The 23264-nt window shown below is 37.5% G+C and overlaps 1 protein-coding gene across 1 annotated transcript; it reads right to left on the reverse strand.

Moving 5' to 3' along the window:
- Positions 1–1068: 1068 nt before the first annotated feature.
- On the reverse strand, positions 1069–8850 carry LOC145049932 (uncharacterized). The gene is made up of 6 exons (XM_078998267.1): positions 8799–8850; positions 2370–2623; positions 2261–2284; positions 2036–2204; positions 1409–1956; positions 1069–1323 (listed from the first exon to the last, which is right to left on the reverse strand). The coding sequence occupies exons 1-6, from the start codon at positions 8848–8850 to the stop codon at positions 1069–1071; spliced, it is 1302 nt and encodes a 433-aa protein (XP_078854393.1).
- Positions 8851–23264: the final 14414 nt, after the last annotated feature.

Raw genomic sequence — 23264 nt, forward strand, 5'->3', positions numbered from 1 at the left:
AGAAAAAACATCATAAATGGTCCCTGTGTTTTCCCAGATTCTAAAGTTTAGTCCCCATGGTTTAAAAATCTCATAAATGGTCCCTGTGCTTTCAAAACTTTTGACAGATGGTCATTATCCCTCACACCGTTAGAACCCCCCCGTTAACCCTTATTTCATTAAAATAATATAAGGGAAAATTGGTCTTTTCACCTGTGCCCTCTTCTTTATAACCAAATGCATGTCTATATTTTGAAAACCCTTCTCACGCCCACCCTCTTCTACTCTTACTCTACTGTGCATCCAATTGCAAAACGAATTCTGCGAGTGTCAAATATGGGGATTTGTAGATGTGGAATGGAAACAACGAAGTTGACCTCATGGACCGATTGTAACCCAGGAAGGCAATTTTTGAATTGTTCAAGATGTGGGTTCGTAAGGTGGGTTGACCCTCCGATACGTGCAAGGGCATTGGTGGTGATTCCAGGTTTTATAAGATCAATGAATTGATTGGAAGAGAGGGTTGCGATTGCAAGTGCAAAACTACGGAACTACCGACTGATGTTGTTCTGTTCATGGATGTTTTTTTTAGTTTTATTTTAACCAGTAAGGATTTGGATGGGGGGTTTTTTGGTTTCTTTTGTACGCATCTAACTAGTTCAGGGGGTTTTGGATTGTGATGGAATGGGTATTTTTGGTTTCAATTTGTTGTATGAAGTGTAACACATTAAGTTAATGGAAATGATGATTATGTATTTTGTTATAAATCATGGTTTTGATGTGTATATTCGTATGATACATTGTTATAACTGCATCTTGCAAATGGTTAGGAATGGTATTTCAAATCTACATTGTTATACATGCATCTTTTTCAGAAAGGTTTAGAGAGGGTAATTCATAAGCAAAATGTTGATAAAATCATTACAAGTCTGTGTTTAACCCATACAAACATGAGACTTACTTTCAACATACTTACTGATGGAAGATCTTGACCCATACAAACATTACAAAAGACCTAATTACCATAATTTAAACAACCAAACCATAATTTAAGTTTCAAAAGACCTAACTACCCAAACATCCAACTAACTACTTAACAGAATTGCCTAAATTACCCTTTCCCTTTCCTTGTGTCTTCCCCCTTGCATGTGTCTTCCCTTTTCCCTGTGTCTTCCCCTTTGATCCAACTTCACCAATGCCTCCCTGCCCTTTACATGTTCTAGAATTGTACCCCTTGTTATGACACTTTGAACAAGTGACTGCAAGAAATTTCCTGGTCAATTTAGTGGTTTGGCTGTTGGGCTCATCAACACCTCTTCTTCTCTTCTTTTTTGGCCTCCCAACCTACACATATGCATTTATTATATTTAAAACATTAACATACATGCTGGCATTAAATGTACATATCTAGCCAAGTTGACATAACAACCTGTGTGTGATTTTTTGGTGGAGTTAAAGTGAATGGACAATCACTTTTTGGCCACATTGAACGACCATTTATTAGATCAATTTTGTTCAGATACATGGCTCTCCATGTTGATAACTTATAGCAAGGATGGACCCAATCCTCAACATCAGGGGCATCTTCTCCATTTTCAATTTTGTTCCATATAGCAGAAACAACATGCCTACATGGAAAACATGTAATCTCCCAGAACCTACAAGTGCAACTTCTTTCATTTAGGTTCACCACATACTGATCCTGCCATGTGCTTGCAACTTGGTACTTTCCTGCCCCATTATACTTAGCTACATACTTTTCTGCTTGAGTCTTAATCTCCTCTAAAATTATAGTTGCAGTAGTACTTAGTTCCCCCTGACACTTATCTATTTCCTTTTGCACAACACACAATATCTTCATGAGATACTCTCTAATATACTCTAAGAAGGTGATGATTGGTTTATCCCTACCTTCCTCTATCTTAGCATTGAATACCTCACAAAGATTATTCAACAAACAATCAGTGTATGCCCTACCTGTGAAAAACATATTCAAAAAGAGAAATTACAAAATTTATATTAAAACATAAAACTCAACAACTTCTAAATGACATACCATTGAAGTGAGATTTAGACCATGTCTCTGCAGGAATCTTACACAACCAAACATGAGCTTCGTCATTCATTTTCTTCAACTCGTCCATTGCATATTTAAAGTGATTTAATGTTGTTGCTCTGCCACATTCCCAAACCAAGCCACTCAACTCTTTTCCTTTCCATTGTTTCTTCAAATTCTCTTGAATATGCCTCAAAAAAATCTATGTTCTGCATTGAGGAATACCTTTGCAACTGTTGGTATTATCCCCTTAAAAATGCAAATACAGTCAGTTTCATTTACAAAAATAGAAAATAAGGTACACTATCATGAGAAATAATTAGGTAAAACATACCTTTTGTCTATCAGAAATGAAAGTAAAATTTGAATTTGCTCCCAATTCCAAGTCTTCTCCTAACAGTTCCATGAACCAGGTCCAAGAACTAGTTGTCTCAGCCTCTACCACTGCATATGCTACAGGGTATATTCCATTATTTGAGTCTAGACCCACATCAGTTAGTACCTGCCTAGGATATCGGCCTTTCAAGAATGTACCATCAACTCCCAAGAAATCTTTTAACCCAACTTTGAATCCAAACTTCAATGCACCTAGACATACATATTGTGACAACCCAAAAATTTCCATTAGTTTTAACGTCGAAATTAAGTACGTCAAAAATTAGCCAAATATATCCCAAAAATATTTTTGACCGGATTTAAACCCATTGGAATATTTTAAATAATATTCGTTAACCGAACCAAAATTAAGGAGGTATAAATTTTAAAATTTGCCGTGTTTAACGGTAGTCGTGAAAAACCCCGTTTGCGGTTGGTGTCGGGTGAACCCCCAACCAGGCCATAAACTCCACCCTTTATAAGGGTTGAGTGGGTTTCATCCCACCCTTTTCCCCATCTTAGACACTTTATCTCTCTACAAATCGGGTTTTGGTCAAAAATCGCCCCTTCAAGCTTCAAATCGATAAGTTAACCTTCTTAGCTTGTTGTTTAGCTCTTTTAGCTTGCAAATTCGTGGCTTAAGCATCCAAAAACCCCAAGAACAAGATTTTACTGTCTTGGGAGCATCCCAAAACCGTAAACACCTTGAAAGAGGGTTTTGGTGCCCAAAAACCCTTCCAAACCACTTCTAATGATTAGCAATGACTTAGAGGCTTACATGAAAGGACTTAGAACACCCAAATCTTAGAAAATGGGGAGTAAACATGATTTTACGGTCTAAGAACATCCTTAGACCGTAAACCCATCTTCAAGGACCATAAACAATTTTTATGGGTGTTAAACTACCCCCCAAACACCTCCAAAAGCTTCCATGAGTGCCTAGAGCCTTGTAATCCTTCATTTGATGCACCAAAGCACAAGATTCATGGACTAACATGAGTTTACTGCCATAAACTCATGTGTTTAAGGTATTAAACTCCCCAAGAACACCTTCATAGACCGTAAACACCTTTTCAATGTGTTTAAGTGCCTTTAACACCTTCCTATGCTCATATAAGTGACTAGAACCTTGTGTGCATGAGTTAGAACCACCAAACAACAAAAGAAATGGACAAACATGAGTTTACGACCGTAAAATCCTCAAGGAGTGGTCAATGAACCGTAAACTCGCTATTGTGTCCATTTTGAGCCCCAATCACTTCCTTAGCCCTTGATTCGACTCTGGCATGATTCTATGAGTGAGATAAGACCTTGAAGCATCCAAGAACACACCACCCATGAGTTTACGACCGTAAACTCATGGGGATATGGTATTAGGTCCGTAAACTCTATAAAGAGTTTACTCTTGATGAGTAAACTCCCTATCTAGGCTATACACTCCCCTATTTGCAACCCAATAGCCCCCTAGCACTTGACCAAGTGTTTTCCGCACATTAGGATGCGTTTACGTGTTTAATTAGTATTATAATTACTAATTGTATGTAACCATATGTCATCATATGTTAATAGGTCACTAAGTGTGTTCAAGTCTTCACTTGACACCGAGCACCCAACCGGCACCTCCGCCCGATCCACTTACAACAAGTGAGTTCATACCCCTGAATTAACCTTTTAAATGTTTTTACATGCTTTTATAGGGGGGAGGAATACAAGTTAAAACATGCTAGTTATCATATCAATCATATGTGATTGATAAACCGCATGCAAAAGGATTTATCACACTTTCAGCTGTTTTACCAAGTATAATACTATAGGTGGTTTTCCAAAACATCTTTACTTGTTTAAATCTTTTCTCAAATTGTCTCTCGCACTGCATGTTTCACTTCAAAACCAGTTACAGCAGTATTTTAAACAAAGGTTTTCTTTACTTATATTGTTTTATCAAAATTATATTCAAAACTTGTTTATGAAAGGTTTTCAAAGGATTTCCAAAGGTCTTCAAACTTATTTTACAAAAGGATATCAAGTCACAATTTTCTTAAGTGTAAAGGTTTTCCAAAGTTTTCTTCTATGCTTCTATGCTTCTACTTCATTAAATGCATGCCTGTACTTGTATAGTTATATAAATAATGTTTAAAGGACTTAGGAAGGCTAGTTCGCCCTATTTCCTTTTCCTCGTTGGGATGTGGTCTGGTGGGTATCGGATATCCGTCCGAAGGTCGTTTAAACATTAATTATATATCATGTATACATGTTAGACATAAAGGTTTACATCGGCTGGTTCATTCCCCTTGGGTAGCAAGGTCATCCTTCCATTCATCGTTCATAGATCAGAGACACTAGTAACTATTATAAGAATAGTTAGGAGCCTCTATTTACTCTTTCTAGTACGAGAATTCCACAGGGGTCAGTTCATACGCGAGTCTATATCATTTCTCCAGCGCCTCTAACAGAATTCAGAATACGAGATGCATCTTCAAGACACAGATCTCCCCGTTGTCGAGTTGGTAACCAGAGTCTCCTGTAGGGAGAGCGGGCATTATGTGTATAGATCTATACGGGACTGACACTCCCACACCCTGACTGCTAGCTACAGTCCACGACCTACCAAGCCAAGGGGTGACAAATGTCATATTTATTCCGATGTTTGCAGGGCGTCAAGTACTCTAGTGTCAATCAGTATGGTTACGAGTATCTCCATGTTTACCTTATAATTCATGGACTTAAGGTAAAGATAATTTAACACTGTATTCTTGAAACAACCCACTTAGGAATTTTCCTTTGTTTTAGACCTTGCTAGCTGTATCTTTCATTTGATACTGTCTGGGGTCTGTGTTTCTTTGTTTTAGACCTTGCTAGCTGTATCTTTCATTTGATACTGTCTGGGGTCTGTGTTTCTTTGTTTTAGACCTTGCTAGCTCTATCTTTCATTTGATACTGTATGGGGTTCGTGTTTCTTTGTTTTAGACCTTGCTAGCCGTATCGTACATTTGATACCGTCTGGGGTCTGTGTTTCCTTTTTTTAGACTGAGCCAGGCGTATCTTTCATTCGATACTCTCCTGGAGTCTATGATTTCTTTTGCCTTAGTCAGCAGTATTTTCTGCTGAGGCATATGTTATTTTCCCTTAGTATTTTTACTTGTGATATCCTCCTACTTTATTTAAAATCAAATACCGTATTTTGGTAATGATAGTATTTCAGGGAAAATTACTCTTTAAAACATAACTCTTTCGAGTCTTGGTAGAAGACTGCTTTTATTTAGAAAATACAGGATTTTCTGGAAAGGACACTAATACATCGTAGATTCTAAACTACTACTTTTCATAAAGTTATTTTAAATAAAATGATTACTTACACAAATGACACTAAATACTTATGAACTCACCAGCATTTATAAAAATGCTGATACTCGCTTTCAAAATAACTTGTATTCTCAGGTCAGCGATAGACAGGTACATCCCGGGAGCTTTTGTGAAAACAGTCTAGTACCGAGCTGCATCTATATTATTACTTGTATTACTTGATGTCGCTATGAAATGTAACCTATGTAAAATGATTACTATTAATGCAATGCTTGTTGTACTTTAATTAGTATACTGCATATGTTGTGATACTTGACATGACGTCATCCACCCTAGAACGTTTCCGCCGTTCCGGTTTTGGGGTGTGATAGATTGGTATCAGAGCATTGTTTATAGTGAGCTAAGTATATCAATTCATAAAAGATATACAGCCTATAAATACATAGGGATAAAACACTCTGACCAAGAATTATACTTTAAAATATAACCAAATTTTACCAAAGTATAAGAACATCCAGAATCAAAACACTCGAACAAAGTATCACAAGAAGAACAAGAATAAAAGTCTTCGGATGTTGAGCATTACCGTCAAACCTGGGTAGTTATGTAATCGTAAGCTGGAATAAATGTAACCTGATCGGCTACATTCATTCGAGATGCGATGAACGTGTGCTTGGGAGTGATGGTGGTGTTGCAACAGGTCTGAAATGTACCAACTAGGAATGCTAGAGCCAAACATAAAGTTTAAAATACTATGGGAGTATTTCGGAATACTAAAAGACTCGCATTAATCCCAGAATCGTATTCAGAAGTTAAGAAACAAACAAGAAATTAAAATACCATAGGGGTATTTTAGGATCCATAGATAACCTTGTGTGAAGAACTAAAAAGATCCTTATTGATATACCTACAATTACAGAGGGTATACTCCCGAGGTTATATATAATAAGGATCCCATAGATTAAGAATGTGTGGTTTCGCTCTACTTCCTTTTCCTTGTTGGGATGTCGATATAGAGTAGTATCACATATTCGAAGGCCTATCGGATCTAAGCTATATATGATTTGTGTACCCTATGTAATTGTAGCAGGACTCGATATGGATCACCCAGTGAAATGTTAATAATCTCTTAGGATTCTTTAAACATTTCCATTCTCGCACGAACCCTGTAGAAAACCCTATCCACTTTTAGTATTCGACAAAAGAGTTGGTTCAGACCCAGAAGAGGTACATTGAGAAGATTTCCAGGTCGGAAATAAATGAACTAGGTCGAGACTATTGAAACCACCAAGTGCCTATACCTTTTAGGGACACCGGTGGGAAATTCGCCTAAACTTCTGAGATTCCCAGTCATCCATCGTGAAGTGATGACACCCAGAGTCAGAATCGGAAGTAAGATGGAGTAGAAATTCAATATGTCTATATGAGAAGAGAGCCCTAGGTAACTATCCGATGAAAACCAACGCCGGTCCCAGTCAAAGATACGAGGTAGACAGAGGGAGCCAGTACTTGGAACCCGAGAAGTGTCTTTTCCTCGTGTTTGTCACGCTAATACACCCATAAAATAATACAATTTAGTGAGTTAGTGATTACACTACTCACGCTATGTGTTAGGTAAATCGCCTTTTTCGTCGCAAGTAATACGATTAGAGCGGACCCCAACACCTCTATTGAGAGTGTTTAGCCATAAGTCTTCATGAGCCTTTCTTTCCGCGGTCTTCGTTCCGAACTGTTCTCAAATCTTTCAAAGCCGGAGAGTGAACCTTTCCCAGTATAAAGGTAACTTAGTAGGAACGACTCCCATCTTATGGCTTTTTCCGATACTCATACTCCTACCTTGAATACCCGGACTACATCATAGGGATATAGGTCGACACTCAGACAACCAATATCCGAGGCACGGGAAAAATTTATGCCTATTATAGTAAGGACAGATACGTCCAGGGTTAACCATCGTCTCTCATCAGCTTGTGTTCCTTTCCGTGTAGGAAAAACCATGCCTCCGAAGAAGCATAACCCATCAGCTGGCAAGAAACCGACTCTCCTACTCGATGAAGCAACGTTCCGAGCTGCAGTCTCGGAAGCCGTAGCAACTGTCATGGCTCAACTGAATGCTAACAATGCCAATGTTAGCAAGAGCCCTATCAGGAATTCCGATCCTAATAATGGACAGCAGCAACCAACACCTGCATACCCAGCCACCCAAGAACCTCAACCAACTCCAACAAATAGAAAGTTTAAGAATGAGGAAGGAAGTACCTCGGCTCAAGGACCTTTCATAGGGCAACGAGCTGAGACAGTCAATACCCCTACCAACCCTTCCATCCCAACACCTACAAGACCATACCTAGGAAGCCAACGAATGGCGATAGTCACGGACATGCAAAGTTGTAAAACAAAGAGAAGGAAACGAAAACGTCAAGCTCGAAAGGAGCGCCAACGACTCCACAGACTTTCCGCGCAACAGTAGCAAGTGGAAACCCCCACCCCTTCAGCGCCAGCACGAACCATTTCACAAGTCCTTGGCATCGGGACCAACCCTACACACAAAGGTGGTGATAAAGTCGAACTCTTTAAAGGGAAATTTTCAAAGTGGAGGAACGAGGAGGGAACTCGTGTCCACGTAACTCTGACTAAGCACCTCACTCCCACCACCAATACCAGTACCACTACTAGAAAAACAGCCTTTTACGACGCACAATCAATGACACGCGCTAATAGAGGATACGCATTTGTGCGTGCCGTAAAAATCGATGTCAGTTTTCCAAAATTTGAAGGATAGAGGATACGCATTTGTGCGTGCCCTACAATTATGTCAAATAAAAAAATTAAAAACACGGAGGGCATTTATTTTAAGTGTGTGTCGTCTACAAATGTCGCTTTATATTTTTTTAACTAAACGCGCGTTTTTAAAGAGGGATCTAAAATTCTAAAATTTTGAATACCCCGCTTCTCACTCTGATCCTATGGGTCGCCTTATCTCTCGCACAGAGCCATTCTCTCTCCCCCTCTCTCTCGCTCTCTCTAACCCTAGACACAACCACTGGTCATTCACGTTCCTTCTTCCTTGCTCCATATTTTTTACCTTCGTCGAATCTATCTTCTTCTCCCCTGCCGTTATCTTCTTCGTGCTCCATATAATAAAATCGGTGACCAAAGAATCAGGCTCGCTTCTTATTTTGCTTTTCTGTCTCCCACAAAAACCCTAGTTTCTATCACCACTTCTTGTCCCTCACAAAATCTTTCATAGAACCGGCGATCGGGGGTCTGCGACTCTTCACGTTGACAACGCCCTGCTGCAACTCACGATGCGGCCCAACGGTGAAGCAATTACATAACATGGTTGACTGCTCTGGCGTATTTACTTTCGTATTCATCTTCTTCCTCTCTATCTTTACAGAATTAATCCCACTGTTGGATTAATTAATTAGGGGTTAGGGTTTGGAGTGATTTGGGGAGAATATGGTTTGCTCTAATGACCAAACACTTCCCGGAATTGGGATTGAGAAAAGAAGATTGTGTGGAAGGAAGTTAGATTGACTACGTAATTTACTGGGCCTACTTCAACAACACAACCGAAGACACATTGAAGGTAAATTTTACGGGTTGCAGCTACTCTTCCCCTCCATTTCTCTCTTCCTCTCTCGTCTCGTCTCTCTCGCTCTAATAAACTCCCATGTTTATTCCTTTTGAATGCTCTCTCTCTCTCTCTTACAATTTTTAGATCAAGGTGCTCTCTTGTTATCGATGTTTCTGGTTGTATTCCTTCGCATACAGGATCCTGAAAAGTTTCTCAAGTCAGTAGGAAGAATTTGTGAACGTAAATTGATTTTTGTTTTCTGAAAACGATTTGTGAACTTAAATTGTATTTGAATTGATCCAGTTCGTTGTTTTCTGTCTTTTAGCAAATTCTTATCATTTTTGAAGATAATTTTATGTTTGTTTGCTTGTTAATTGCTCTCGTAGGTCAATATATTAAGGAAAAGGCATTGATCGAATCAACAAAGGTAGATCGTTGTTGGCAACTTGGCATGAGTTACAGGTATGGTGAAGTTCTATTTTTCTCTTTTTTTGCATGTTCCAAAGTCTTTAAACCTGAAATAATTGGTGAGGACACAAAGAATATTTTTTTTAATAATAATTTGTTATGTTTTTATTGTTGAGGTTATAGACTGATAGTCTTATGTTTTATTAAATCAGGAGGATCGGGTTTGAAGAGGAAATTACCAGAAGGAGAGGGAGAAGGATCCCATTTGAAAATACAAAAATAAGTAATGAGCATGTATACCTTCCCGAAGAGGTGGGTAATCCACAAAACTGTCGCAGTGTAGATATTATGCAACTATAAGAATCACAACAAATCAACTATAGTTAATAAAGCCATTAATAATTTTGTCATGTCTGCACATATTTCTATGTTGTTGGGAGTTATAGAATTCCTCATGTGAAGAAGTGTGTATTGATTCAGTTGTTCAGTCTAGAAGAGGTTGGGTGTTCCACCAGTCAATTTCAAAACTTCAATGGAGTTTAGCTGTTAGGAATAAAACCCTAATTGACATTTGATGAACAAGATGCGGAAAATAAGAACAAACACAAATATGAAGATTATGTCGAATGATCACTCGATTTATTCAAATATGAGGAATAAATTACACTTTCAGCATAGACTAAAGAATCTAACACTACATAAGAAACCTCACGTGGCGGCTACATTTTGTCTCACTCTTAACCCTAATTGTGAATAATACATTACTATTTATAGGGAAAAGACAAGTCTTGGGCTTTTAACCTAGAATTCATCAAAGGGGCCCATTGCCATCATCCATGGAGTGCTTTGAAACCCTACAATCTCCCCCTCAAAGTATGGAATGGATGACAATGCTTTAACATCCAAAACAAGCTTCTAGCAAATAAAAAGATCTTGCAACGAGGAATTGATGAAACAATCCACGAATCTTGATTCTTCAATAGTCTTCAAACACGGGCTCTAGGATATATAAATCAAGCACTGAAGTAATGTCTTTAAACTTCATTTTCGAATGTAATCCCAAAAAATCTTCATGAAAACCAAACTCGCCATAAAAACCCATTTCAGAACAAAGAAACCGAATCACTTCTTGTCTTTGAAGAGCTCCCCTTCCAAGTCACAACGATCTTCAAATAAGCTAATGATATAAGCCATCAAAAAATATCATGTAACAACCCAAAATTTAAGATTCGTAATGCCACTTGATCGAGAAAATACTAGAAGTCGGAGATATAACAAGTCCTTAGCAGAGCTCGATAAAGAACTTCCGCTGTAAAGGATACTTCTCTGTAGAAGCTTTAGCAGAACTCGATGAAGAACTTCCACTGTAAAAGCTACCTTCATAATTCTACCACAAGCTTTATAAAAAATCTGAAACTTTAAAAAGTCACAAATCCAATTTCGAATGACCATACCAAATTCTCCCCCGATTTATAATCAAAAACATGATTATTAAGCCTTCAAATGGTCATGAGAATGATCTTGAATGGATAAAAATTTACTAAGCTCCCCCATGACAAAATGATATTAACGATGAAGTATAAAATCCGAAAAAGTCGTGAAAATTTGACGTTATCACGAAAAACGACTTTCCGAACTGCCAAGACTTGATGGAATCCATAATTTTCTGTTCACGAAAAAAATATGTGCGTTAAAGAATTCAAAACTATTCACCAGCCCTCAAATTTGTAAACTTTTCTGAATATAGGGCAGAAACTGTCATTTGCTGAAAGTCAGGGGATTGAAATGGTAATTCAGCAACATTATCCCATTGATTTTGTAACAAATTCGAAAAGGGATGAAAACTGTCAATATGCTGAAGTTATAGGGACCAAAATTGAAGCTTAACACCTTCTTCCTCATTTACCCCTAATAAAAGAATGTATCCTCACATCAGGTAACAAAAACACGAACTCCAAATCCAAAATGCAATCCTCGATCGATCATTCATTCCCAGCCCTGAGTTCATTTGTGAGTTGCGAATCCGAGCCGACAGGGACACCGATTCCGAGTCCATTCGCAGTTTCGATTGCGACTCGGTTTACACTGCATCAAGAAATTTCAATCTCCAAACATACCAACATCGAATTTCAGTGCATAACAATCGCAATCCATAGTTTACTTATGTTAAGTTCTTCGCAGATGAGAGCACCATTCAAAAAAAAATCACAGTACCGATTCAATCTTCTTAACTTTCAATTTTGACTTTTCTTGTTTGACTACTCAAATCCAATTGCCGACAAACACCAAAATCAACTTTATCAAATCAATACAATCACGAGACAAAATCGATATTCAATGAAAGAACGGATCGGCAAGTTTGAACCCAAAATCAAAAATTGATTTGGCAATAGTATCGTTTACAGATGACGACTCAAGAATGGAAGAACCAAGAATTCAAGATACAAAATTTACAGATGAGTCGACTTGTAATATATGATATCAAAGGCTTATACCAATAAACACAGATCAATAATAGTGGGCAAAAGCACAGTCAAAACTTAAATCATCGATTTTGTTGGGTTAAACAGAGATCAGAAACCATCGATGATGGGCTCAAGAATGAACAGTGAACGAAACTTGTTAGGGCACAAGAACAATATGGAATTGAATAAATGGACTAAATCAAGAGAAATAGATCCATTAACATGAACCGAATGATCAGATCAAATAAAAAATTTTGAACAAAAAAACAAATCGGATTGAAATAATACCACAGTAACAGAATACATAAGTCTTCATGAACAGTTTCTTGAACAAGAATCTTGATTCCAAACCGTCAAAACACCAATAATCTTTAGTAATTTGTGCAGAAAATCATCAAATCAAGAACCGATACTTCAAAAATCAATAGATCTTCAAAGACCCGCTCTGATACCACTTGTTGGGAATAAAACCCTAATTGACATTTGATGAACAAGATGCGGAAAATAAGAACAAACACAAATATGAAGATTATGTCGAATGATCACTCGATTTATTCAAATATGAGGAGTAAATTACACTTTCAGCATAGACTAAAGAATCTAACACTACCTAAGAAACCTCACGTGGAGGCTACATTTTGTCTCACTCTTAACCCTAATTGTGAATAATACATGACTATTTATAGGGAAAAGACAAGTCTTGGGCTTTTAACCTAGAATTCATCAAAGGGGCCCATTGCCATCATCCATGGAGTGCTTTGAAACCCTACATTAGCTTCACAAAATATACAACAGGTTAGGGCTAGCCTAGGCATAGGGCGACCTGAGCCATTGATATCATGGGTTGTTTTTGGCAATTTGGTGTCTTGGTGTTTCCTAGTTTACACACAATATGAGCAAATCAGGGGAACTTCTGTTGTAGTTCCATTCAAGACTAATGTTGTTCATTCGATGTCTACTGCTTTGGCTATATATATATATATATATATATATATATATATATATATATATATATATATATATATATATATATATTGCTGCCCAACAATAAAAACAAAGCATTAACATTGCAAAATCCTTTTTGTGTTAAATAGTACTGGATTTCAATTTAATACAACAAATAATACAATAATTTAAAGTAACTTGTATTTGTAGTGCTGAAAATGTTGGCGATTTCTTTTTATTATTATTTTTTTCAATTCCAGATAAGCACTGAAACTAAGGGCATAAGTAAGTCTCTTTACCCAGGTGGTCTATGTTTAACTGTTTGTTTTGTAGATTATAGATTCTTTCCTGGAAACACTGATTAGTGTAAGTTAATATATTTCTAAGTCTTGTCGTTTACTGATGTGTGTTCTAAAGTGATTTGTGCTGTAAAACTTGTTTAGTTTTGTTTGTGTAAACATTGGTGTTCTTTTGATAAAACTATCTTTGGTTCCTCTTCATATGCATTTTTGTTGATGATTTTATTATATTTCTCTGACCACTGATTCAATTGTGACTATTTCGTTGTAAAAACAGAGCCTAGACATAATCTGATGGTCTTCCATTTTGGTTTGAAACCCTAAATTTCTTCTTGATCTTTGTCTGATAATGAATAATTCAGTAGCTCCTGTGCCTGTAACTACGGAGCCTGTTGATCCAGTTCATTGGTATGGTTGCTGGCTGGTAAAGTTTTTATTTTTGCATATATAATTATAACCGTTTTGTCAACATCTTTCCATTCATGCATCTTGTAGATATATCAAGTTATAATAATTGGTTATATATTGTTCTCATGGCAGTATTACCGTTTGTATCTATCGATGGGCGGGCCAAGAAAAATAAGAGGTGTTCAAAATCTGGAAATAGTAAGACCACATCAATTACTAGAGCAAATGGTATGTACTGCTTTCAGAGCTGCAGCTGACACTCTTAACCAGACTAGATTTGGTGGGTTAAAGAACATGACAATAAAAATCGACCAATTATACTTCACCATTGCTTCTGCATTGAAGCCTTTACAAGGTATGTGTAATGTCTCATTTATAATTTTTAGACACAAGGGTAAAATAGTCATTTTTTTAATCTGACTTATTGCATTGGCAACGAACAAGCTACCGGGTGATATGGAAATAATCCAAGATGTAAAACAGCTCTGTGTTGTATTCGAACACGTGGAGAAGCTGCTAACACTTGGCAGTGGCAGTGGGAATCAATGGAGTCACCAACAGAGGGAGATTGGAATCTGGAGTTGCAAGGACTGTGGGAAAGTGAAAGCAGGGGGTCCATACACATTGAAGTAATAATATTTAATTTTTAAATTTTCTTCTGATATTTTAATGTTTTTAATTTACTGATATATATTTTTTGTTTGTTTGTGTATGAATGATGATAGTACTGCAAGTGTTGTTACAGTTAGGAGCACAATTTGAAGGCTGAATGAGCCAACTGAGAGTTAAGTAGAAGGTTCTTCAATGTTGAGGTCTTTCAAACATTTAATGGTATTTTGACCTTTAAAACAATGATTTTGTAGGTATATGCCCTCTTGTTACCAATCTACAAGAAGTGAAGTATAAACCAACTTTACATACAAATATTTACAAGCTCATTCTATTTATAAACAAGATGATATTTTATCAGTTGTGTTTTTACGTGTATAGCTACCGATACCTGAGATTTTGCTTTTCTGTCACTTATTTTGGATTCAGGTTTGATGCAAACCTAAGACCAGAGACTAAGGTTCTGATAGATCAATGCTAGGTGCAACCATCAGGTTTTATTTAAAATATCCTTTATTATTATTATTATTATTATTATTATTATTATTATTATTATTATTATTATTAATTTAAATTTTTCTTAATCCATGTGGGCTTTATTATTATGAACAAGTTTATGATAAATCTGATGTTTTTGGTGCTCTTTATTTTACTGCAACGGGTAGATAAAATCTGAACAGGAGACCATTATGGCCCAGGCTTAACAACATATAGCTATGCAGGTACTACAGATTTTATTATTATTATTAATTATTATTATTATTATTATTATTTATGTATTTTCAATGCTTTGAAACTTCATGTTTTTATTTGTTGAAAATGGCCTTACAAGTTGGAGGGTTTAATCTTCTCGGATTACCTAGATTACCTGATGAGATTCCAACTAAAGTTTTGTGTTTAACTGAGGTACCTTATGTTTTTTCTTTTTTAAAAAGAAAAAATGTAAATGATGTTTAAATAATATTTTTCAGAAAATGTTAGGAGTTGGTTAATGTGGAAAACCTCATTTTGAGAAAATATGATATTTTTGAATAATTTTGGAACATTTTATTCACTTCAGGGTTTTTTGAGGGCAGTGAGAGTAATTCTTGTCCAGATTGTGTTTGTGTTCTAATGAAATCGGGCAGGCTGAATCTCAACGGGCAGATTTGTTTGAGTATCAAAACTTTTTTGTAAGTGGTTAATTAATCTTTCCTTTTTTATTTAATAAAAAACGGGTTGTGATGATGAACATGAACATATAGGTGATGAATAAGAAGCAGACATCAGTCAGATCTTTGAAGAAGCTCATCAATTTATTGAAGTTGTTGAACAAAAAGGTGAGCTCTATTTTATTTTATTTTATTTTATTTTTTATTGTTTTTATTTAATATGTTAAGAGTTAATATATTATTAAACAAATCTTTTTCGAAGGGTAAGAAGGTCATTTATGTTTCCATTTGTATTCCTTTCTTCTTACTCTTCCCTCTCAAGCATGTCTTAGTCGTTGGTTACCCATTTAGACATTATATATGACAATGCTTATTATTGGTTAGGTGTCTGAGCTGGAATCTTAAATCGAGGTTGGATAATGATGAATTGAGCCCTGAACAAGTCAATGATGTTAAGGACTTCATTGATGACTATATGGAACGAAATCAGGTCATCATATACTTTTTTCCTTTTCACATTTTCTCAATAGTTTCTTTGAGGTTCTCTCCACTATACCACCTTGTCAAATTCAGGATAAAAGAATCTTGTGGTTTTCACTTTTCACAAAGCATCTAAAAGTAAAACCACCACAAACCATTTCATCTGCAGGAGGATTTTGATGAGTTTGAGGATGTTGATATGTTATATATACAACACCTTATCACTAGACAACGTAGAAGCTCTAGAAGATCTTGTTATCATGCAGCCCTTGGTCATGTGTTTGTATATCATTGGTCACGTGCTTGGGTGAAGGTCTGGATGGTGGTCTGAATGGTGCATGTCTCAAAGTGTGTATTCCAATATCAAGTTAATCTACCTGTATTAATTCATGTCTCAAGGTGTGTATTCCAATATCAGGTATCATGATTTGTGTATTTACAAAATTTTGAAATAGGGTCTTGTTCAATGCTTTAGCTGTGTTTGCTCTAAGGGAGATCAACTTATCAAAAGTAAGTTATTCTTTTCACCCTTTTATTTAATATTTTTGTGATTGAATGAAAGTATTAATGAAAGTAATTGACAACCCTTTTTCTGTAAATGATGTTGTGATTGTAGGAGAGGTGTTGTTTTTTTCTCTGTTGCTAGGTAACATTTTCAACAACAGCATTCTACTTAAGCAGGTGAGTAATCAAGATTAAGGGAGACTTGTAATCATGTTTGGCATTCCTTTCCAGTAAGAAACAGAGTTGTCAGATTATTTGTTAGTTTTATAGGAATGTATAACACATGTTAGCAATGTATTATTTTTGTTTAACATTTGAATGATTCTTTGTATGACATTATAATTTGTGCAATTTATTTTATTTTTTGAGTATGAAATTTTATTTTATATTATGCAATGGATTGTATTTTTTGTATATGGTATTTTATTTCTATTATAAGAAATTAAATGCAAATTTAATTTAAAAATTAATAAATATATAAATTTTTTTTAAACATTTAAATTTACGATACGCAAAAATGTGTGTCATCTTCATTTATGACATGGCCTTTCTTGACAGGGGCTTTCTTGATACGCATTGCGTCTCATTAACACGTGCGTCGTAAGGTTACGACACGCGAATGCGTGTCGTCTTCCTTTATGACAGGGCCTTCCTTGATACGCATTGCGTGTCGTAAACGCGCGTCGTAATTGCGCGTCGTAAATGAGCGTTGTAAATGTGCGTCGTCTCTCTTTATGACAGTGCCTTCTTTGACGCGCATTTGCGCGTCGTCTGAGCCTTTTACGACGTGCAATGAGCGTCGTAAAAGGCTGTTTTTCTAGTAGTGTACGAACCAACATGTCATCAGTGCGGCGAGATGGGACACCTCAAAAGGGACTGTCCAATAATAAAGAACTCCGACGCAGACGGGAAGATACTAAGGATCACTGCTGCAGGAGAAACGACAGGGGCACAGGAAGAGTCTAACTCTAATGCTTAGGGAGAAGCATCAAGGAACCCAGTAGATTTTGGTACGTCTCTTAATCCTAAATAACTAACCGAAAACATTAAAAGGTTAATTCTAAATGTAATTATTTCCCCATTAAGGCGAAAGTCGCAGCACTGTTAAAAAATTTTTTAAAATTTCATCAGGTAGAGCTATAATGGCTTGACATATACATTAAAGCCATGTATAATTAAGATGGACAGACCTAGAGTGAGTGATGCTGCCTCATTTCATGTTCCTCGTTTGGTTGTGGATTTAAGCCGGAGTCGCTCAGTCAACAGTCCTCCCCACCTTAATTATACATGACTAGTATATGTTAGGAGATTATAGAAAGGCCTCGTGAGAATCCATACATGAAAGGTACCCTATTCAGAAACACTCAGGACCCTCTATAGTTCCGCGTCGACTCTATCGGTCCAAGTATCCGCGACAGTGATGCACGGGATGAAACCCGAGACGCCTAGAACTTGTGTGCCCGTTCAACACATGGCCCTATCGGCCCTCATTCTATATCATGTTGAAGTATGGCAACTTCGACGCCTCTATCAATCATGGTTGACTTAGTACAACCATGTGTAAATCTCTAGTGCTGTGTAAAAAGAACTTTCACCGTGGCCATTTCGGGAAATAAAGGTTCTCCCGAACCTAAAAATAATAAAACCTAATGCGATTCATCAGCCGTCCCTCTTGTCTCAAACCTTCTGAAGTACCCAGGAGAAGGGTATCGTGCGTTTTTAACCAACCCCTTCTTAGACAGATAGAAACCGAAGCGAAAGACACTACAGGTATCCCAGAAGATGATGACCACCCGAAGCCTACTTCGTAGATCCTCCAGAAAGACCCTTCGCACCTCACAATCAGATTCGTGAATCAAGAGGATAGAACTCATGGGACTTCTTTTCAAAAAAAAAAATTTCTTTTCAAAAAAAAAAACTCATGGGACTGACTACTATAACTAAGTATATGCATAAGGGTGGTATATAATTGAGATAAAAAAAGATTTAAGATGTGTGCTTCCTCCCTACTCCCTGTTCCTCGTTGGGTTGTGGGTCTGGGGTGGAGTCGCACAACTGAACATCCTGTCGACCTCAATTATATACGGCTTGCATACACCAAGTATTAGTGGTTAAGCCGAGTATGAGCCCTACCACGAACCTCATAGTAAAACCCTTCATCCTATTCCATAGAATAGGAACTAGAGTCAAGAGAACCACTACGGGTTGAGCTACTATAATGACCACAAACCCGAAATTGTTGTCATCCCGGTTAAGCCAACATAGTAGCTAACACCCTCAGTTGGAAAGGAAATATGAGTCGTAAGAGTGAAGGACATTGACTACGACCATCCATTCACGCTTAATCCCCCGAATTAAGCATCTCAGCGGATATCCCGAAAATCCGGAAGTTGCGATAAGTTAAACTCTAAGAAGAATGGATGAGGAGATTAGAAGTTCTGAGTGATGAAACCCTATACTCACTAGATTTGACCTAGATCGAGAAAACTCGGTACCGCCGGAAGAGTCGTTGCAGAAGATGCTCGCACTACTCAGGCACTTCGTCCACCCCGTTACCGATGAGTAGTTCCTAGGACACTCCGCCTTCCCCTCACGTGGAAGAAGTCACTGTTGTTGGATATAGTGTCTAAGTCCATAACTTTATTTGGTATGTACTTGACTCGACTCGGCATGGTCCATTTGGGTTGCATGGCATTGCAATACTTGGATGGACCAAATGAGAGAATAAGGCACTTATGATTATTAATATATTATAAGTTCTAATATATTAATAATAGTATAATTTAATTAGTATTGATCAAGTATTAATCTAGTATTAATTTGGTGATCAAAGTGAGACTAATTAAATATATAGGGTTGATTGTGACAATCATCAATTCTGTTATGGTGGATTAATGATCCATGGTTTATGGGTTATGGATGTAACCATTTGGAGCTCCATGGATAGTCCATGGGAGTTACAAACCCATGGGTCATGAGAAATGAAGAGTCATGACAATTATGGGTCTTCTTAATGAAACCCTAATTGTGACACCACTATAAAAGGGACCCTTTGGCTAGCAAAATTGGACCTAGTGTTACTAGAGAGGGCATAACCGATTTTGAGTGCAAGAAGTATTCTCTCAAGTTATTCCAAGTTTTGTGGTGTTGTGTGAAGCATTTGAGGCACAACATTTAGGGTTCTAGGCTCACAAAGTCTTGAAGGAATCCAAGCAACAACAAGGTATGTATTTCTACTAGTTTTTATATTTTATGTAATCCCCATGCCATGCTAGTTAGGAAATAACCTTGAAAAAGAATTTGCATGTATATAGAGAAAACATAGATTCAAGGTTATTAGGGTTGCATCTACACTTAGGAAGTGTTAGAATGCTCAAAACCCATCAACCGTCGCCCTGTAGACGATAGACTGCATTCTCCGAAGTGAACACTAGAATGCCAAGAACCACAGGATAACCTCCGCAGCCAAGAATACTTGATTTAAGTGCGAAAGTAGGTTGCGTTAAGCCTTATAACCCAGATCCCGAAGAGATTATAGACTTGACACCAGTCTAGGTGTTAGTCGATGGGTTGTACAGAAGCACGCGCTTTTTGCAACTGAAATAAACCAACACATTAGAGAATAGGGTATGTCTTAGAGATTCACTGGAATAATAGGTGTTCCAAGAATACTATCTCACACATAAATAGTAGAACCACCTCTCGAGATAGTCCAACACTTCGGAAAATCTCTAAGGATTGAGTTAGCCCGGAGCAGAGCCCGCTGTTCATGAAACAACAAGGCAAGTAAGAGCATGATCCTTTCCCGTTAAGGATCATATTGTGAAAGCGCTAACTAGACGATAATGTAAAGTTTAAAAACTTTCTAAGCACTCGTCTGGTGAAACCCTATCTCCCCGACCCTGAGAGTTTCCGATAGAAACGTCTCAAGAACCAGAAGTGCAGATTCATTTCGCACTAGGTTGAGATAGACCCCTGCAGAAAGCAGTTACCCGTAGACATGCAATCCATCCGATGATATAGAAAACCTCTGAAAGCCAATTGACAGGAAACACGAATCCAAGGACAACCCGAGCTTTCTAAGAACCAACCTGAAGGACTACACTCCCAGTATGAGAGAACGTTTGGAACTTCAGAATGGCGATCACGCCAGTGATGATCTCGCCATGGAAGTACACTATGTTTATGTACCGAAAATCCGTACCCTTCCGAGAGCTTAGGACCATCCAAGATTCTTCACAAAAATTGGTCCAACCCTCGTCAGACCACTACTACTTTTGGAAATTCCACAAGTTTCACCCCAAATCAATCCACTTCTTAGATTTGATAAGTGTTTGCCTGATGTCACTTCTTGTATCCCACTCATCTTGATAGAAACCATTGGGAACCCTAACTTCGTAGACGAACCTGTAGGAATCACTAACTGCACGAGACGGAATCCGCATCCCGTAAGTGAAGGTTGTTAGAACGCCAAGCAAAGGCCAGAGTTCACTTGGGAGTGCGAAGAACATTCGAATAGGAAGTGCCCTCATCTCATTTCTCGATCATTCATACCTACTTCCTTGCCTAAACTCTAATTTCGGGACGAAATTCCCTCTAACGGGGGGATGATGTGACAACCCAAAAATTTCCATTAGTTTTAACGTCGAAATTAAGTACGTCAAAAATTAGCCAAACATATCCCAAAAATATTTTTGACCAGATTTAAACCCGTTGGAATATTTTAAATAATATTCGTTAAGCGAACCAAAATTAAGGAGGTATAAATTTTAAATTTTGCCGTGTTTAACGGTAGTCGTGAAAAACCCCGTTCGCGGTTGGTGTCGGGTGAACCCCCAACCAGGCCATAAACTCCAGCCTATATAAGGGTTGAGTGGGTTTCATCCCACCCTTTTCCCCACCTTAGACACTTTCTCTCTCTACTTTCTCTCTCTACAAATCGGGTTTTGGTCAAAAATCGCCCCTTCGAGCTTCAAATCGGTAAGTTAACCTTCTTAGCTTGTTGTTTAGCTCTTTTAGCTTGCAAATTCGTAAACCCATGTGTTTAAGGTAGTAAACTCCCCAAGAACACCTTCATAGACCGTAAACACCTTTCCAAGGTGTTTAAGTGCCTTTAACACCTTCATATGCTCATATAATTGACTAGAACCTTGCGTGCATGAGTTAGAACCACCAAACAACAAAAGAAATGGAAAAACATGAGTTTAGACCGTAAAATCATGTGTTTACGGTCGTAAACTCCTCAAGGAGTGGTCAATGAACCGTAAACTCCCTATTGTGTCCATTTTGAGCCCCAATCACTTCCTTAGCCCTTGATTCGACTCTAGCATGATTCTATGAGTGAGATAAGACCTTGAAGCATCCAAGAACACACCACCCATGAGTTTATGGCCGTAAACTCATGGGGATATGGTCTTAGCGCCGTAAACTCTATAAAGAGTTTACTCTTGAAGAGTAAACTCCCTATCTAGGCTATACACTCACCTATTTGCAACCCAATAGCCCCCTAACACTTGACCAAAGTGTTTTCCGCACATTAGGATGCGTTTACGTGTTTAATTAGTATTATAATTACTAATTGTATGTAAAAATATGTCATCATATGTTAATAGGTCACTAAGTGTGTTCAAGTCTTCACTTGACACCGAGCACTCAACCGGCACCTCCGCCCGATCCAATACAACAGGTGAGTTCATACCCCTGAAATAACCTTTTAAATGTTTTTACATGCTTTTATGGGGGGGGGGGGGGGGAATACAAGTTAAAACATGCTAGTTATCATATCAATCATATGTGATTGATAACCCGCATGCAAAAGGATTTATCACACTTTCAGTTGTTTTACCAAGTATAATACTATAGGTGGTTTTCCAAAACATCTTTACTTGTTTAAATCTTTTCTCAAATTGTCTCTCGCATTGTATGTTTCACTTCAAAACCAGTTACATCGGTATTTTAAACAAAGGTTTTCCTTACTTATATTGTTTTATCAAAATGATATTCAAAACTTGTTTATGAGAGGTTTTCAAAGGATTTCCAAAGGTCTTCAAACTTATTTTACAAAAGGATATCGAGTCACAATTTTCTTAAGTGTAAAGGTTTTCCAAAGTTTTCGTCAAAGTTTTCTTCTATGCTTCTATGCTTCTACTTCATTAAATGCATGCCTGTACTAGTATAGTTATATAAATAATGTTTAAAGGACTTAGGAAGGCTAGTTCGCCCTATTTCCTTTTCCTCGTTGGGATGTGGTCTGGTGGGTATCGGATATCCGTCCGAAGGTCGTTTAAACATTAATTATATATCATGTATACATGTATAGACATAAAGGTTTACATCGGCCAGTTCATTCCGCTTGGGTAGCAAGGGCATCCTTCCATTCATCATTCATAGATCAGAGACACTAGTAACCATTATAGGAATAGTTAAGAGCCTCTATTTACTCTTTCTAGTATGAGAATTCCATAGGGGTCAGTTCATACGCGAGTCTATATCATTTCTCCAGTGCCTCTAATAGAATTCAGAATACGAGATGCATCTTCAAGACACAGATCTCCCCGTTGTCGAGTTGGTAACCAGAGTCTCCTGTAGTAAGAGAGGGCATTGTGTGTATAGATCTATACGGGACTGACACTCCCGCACCCTGACTGCTAGCTACAGTCCACGGCCTACCAAGCCAAGGGGTGACAAATGTCATATTTATTC

The sequence above is a fragment of the Lactuca serriola genome, chromosome 5, assembly GCF_051521515.1.
Source record: "Lactuca serriola cultivar US96UC23 chromosome 5, Lser_US96UC23_V15, whole genome shotgun sequence".
Classification (NCBI taxonomy): domain Eukaryota; kingdom Viridiplantae; phylum Streptophyta; class Magnoliopsida; order Asterales; family Asteraceae; genus Lactuca; species Lactuca serriola.

What these genes read in the sequence shown, in the direction of transcription:
- LOC145049932 (XM_078998267.1), bottom strand. Translation starts at nt 8,850, where the DNA reads ATGGAGCACGAAGAAGATAACGGCAGGGGAGAAGAAGATAGATTCGAC. An exon ending in TCATTTCTGATAGACAAAAG is followed by an intron (nt 2,285 to 2,369) that starts GTATGTTTTACC and finishes TGCATTTTTAAG; the next exon opens with GGGATAATACCAACAGTTGC. An exon ending in TAATACCAACAGTTGCAAAG is followed by an intron (nt 2,205 to 2,260) that starts GTATTCCTCAAT and finishes GAGAATTTGAAG; the next exon opens with AAACAATGGAAAGGAAAAGA.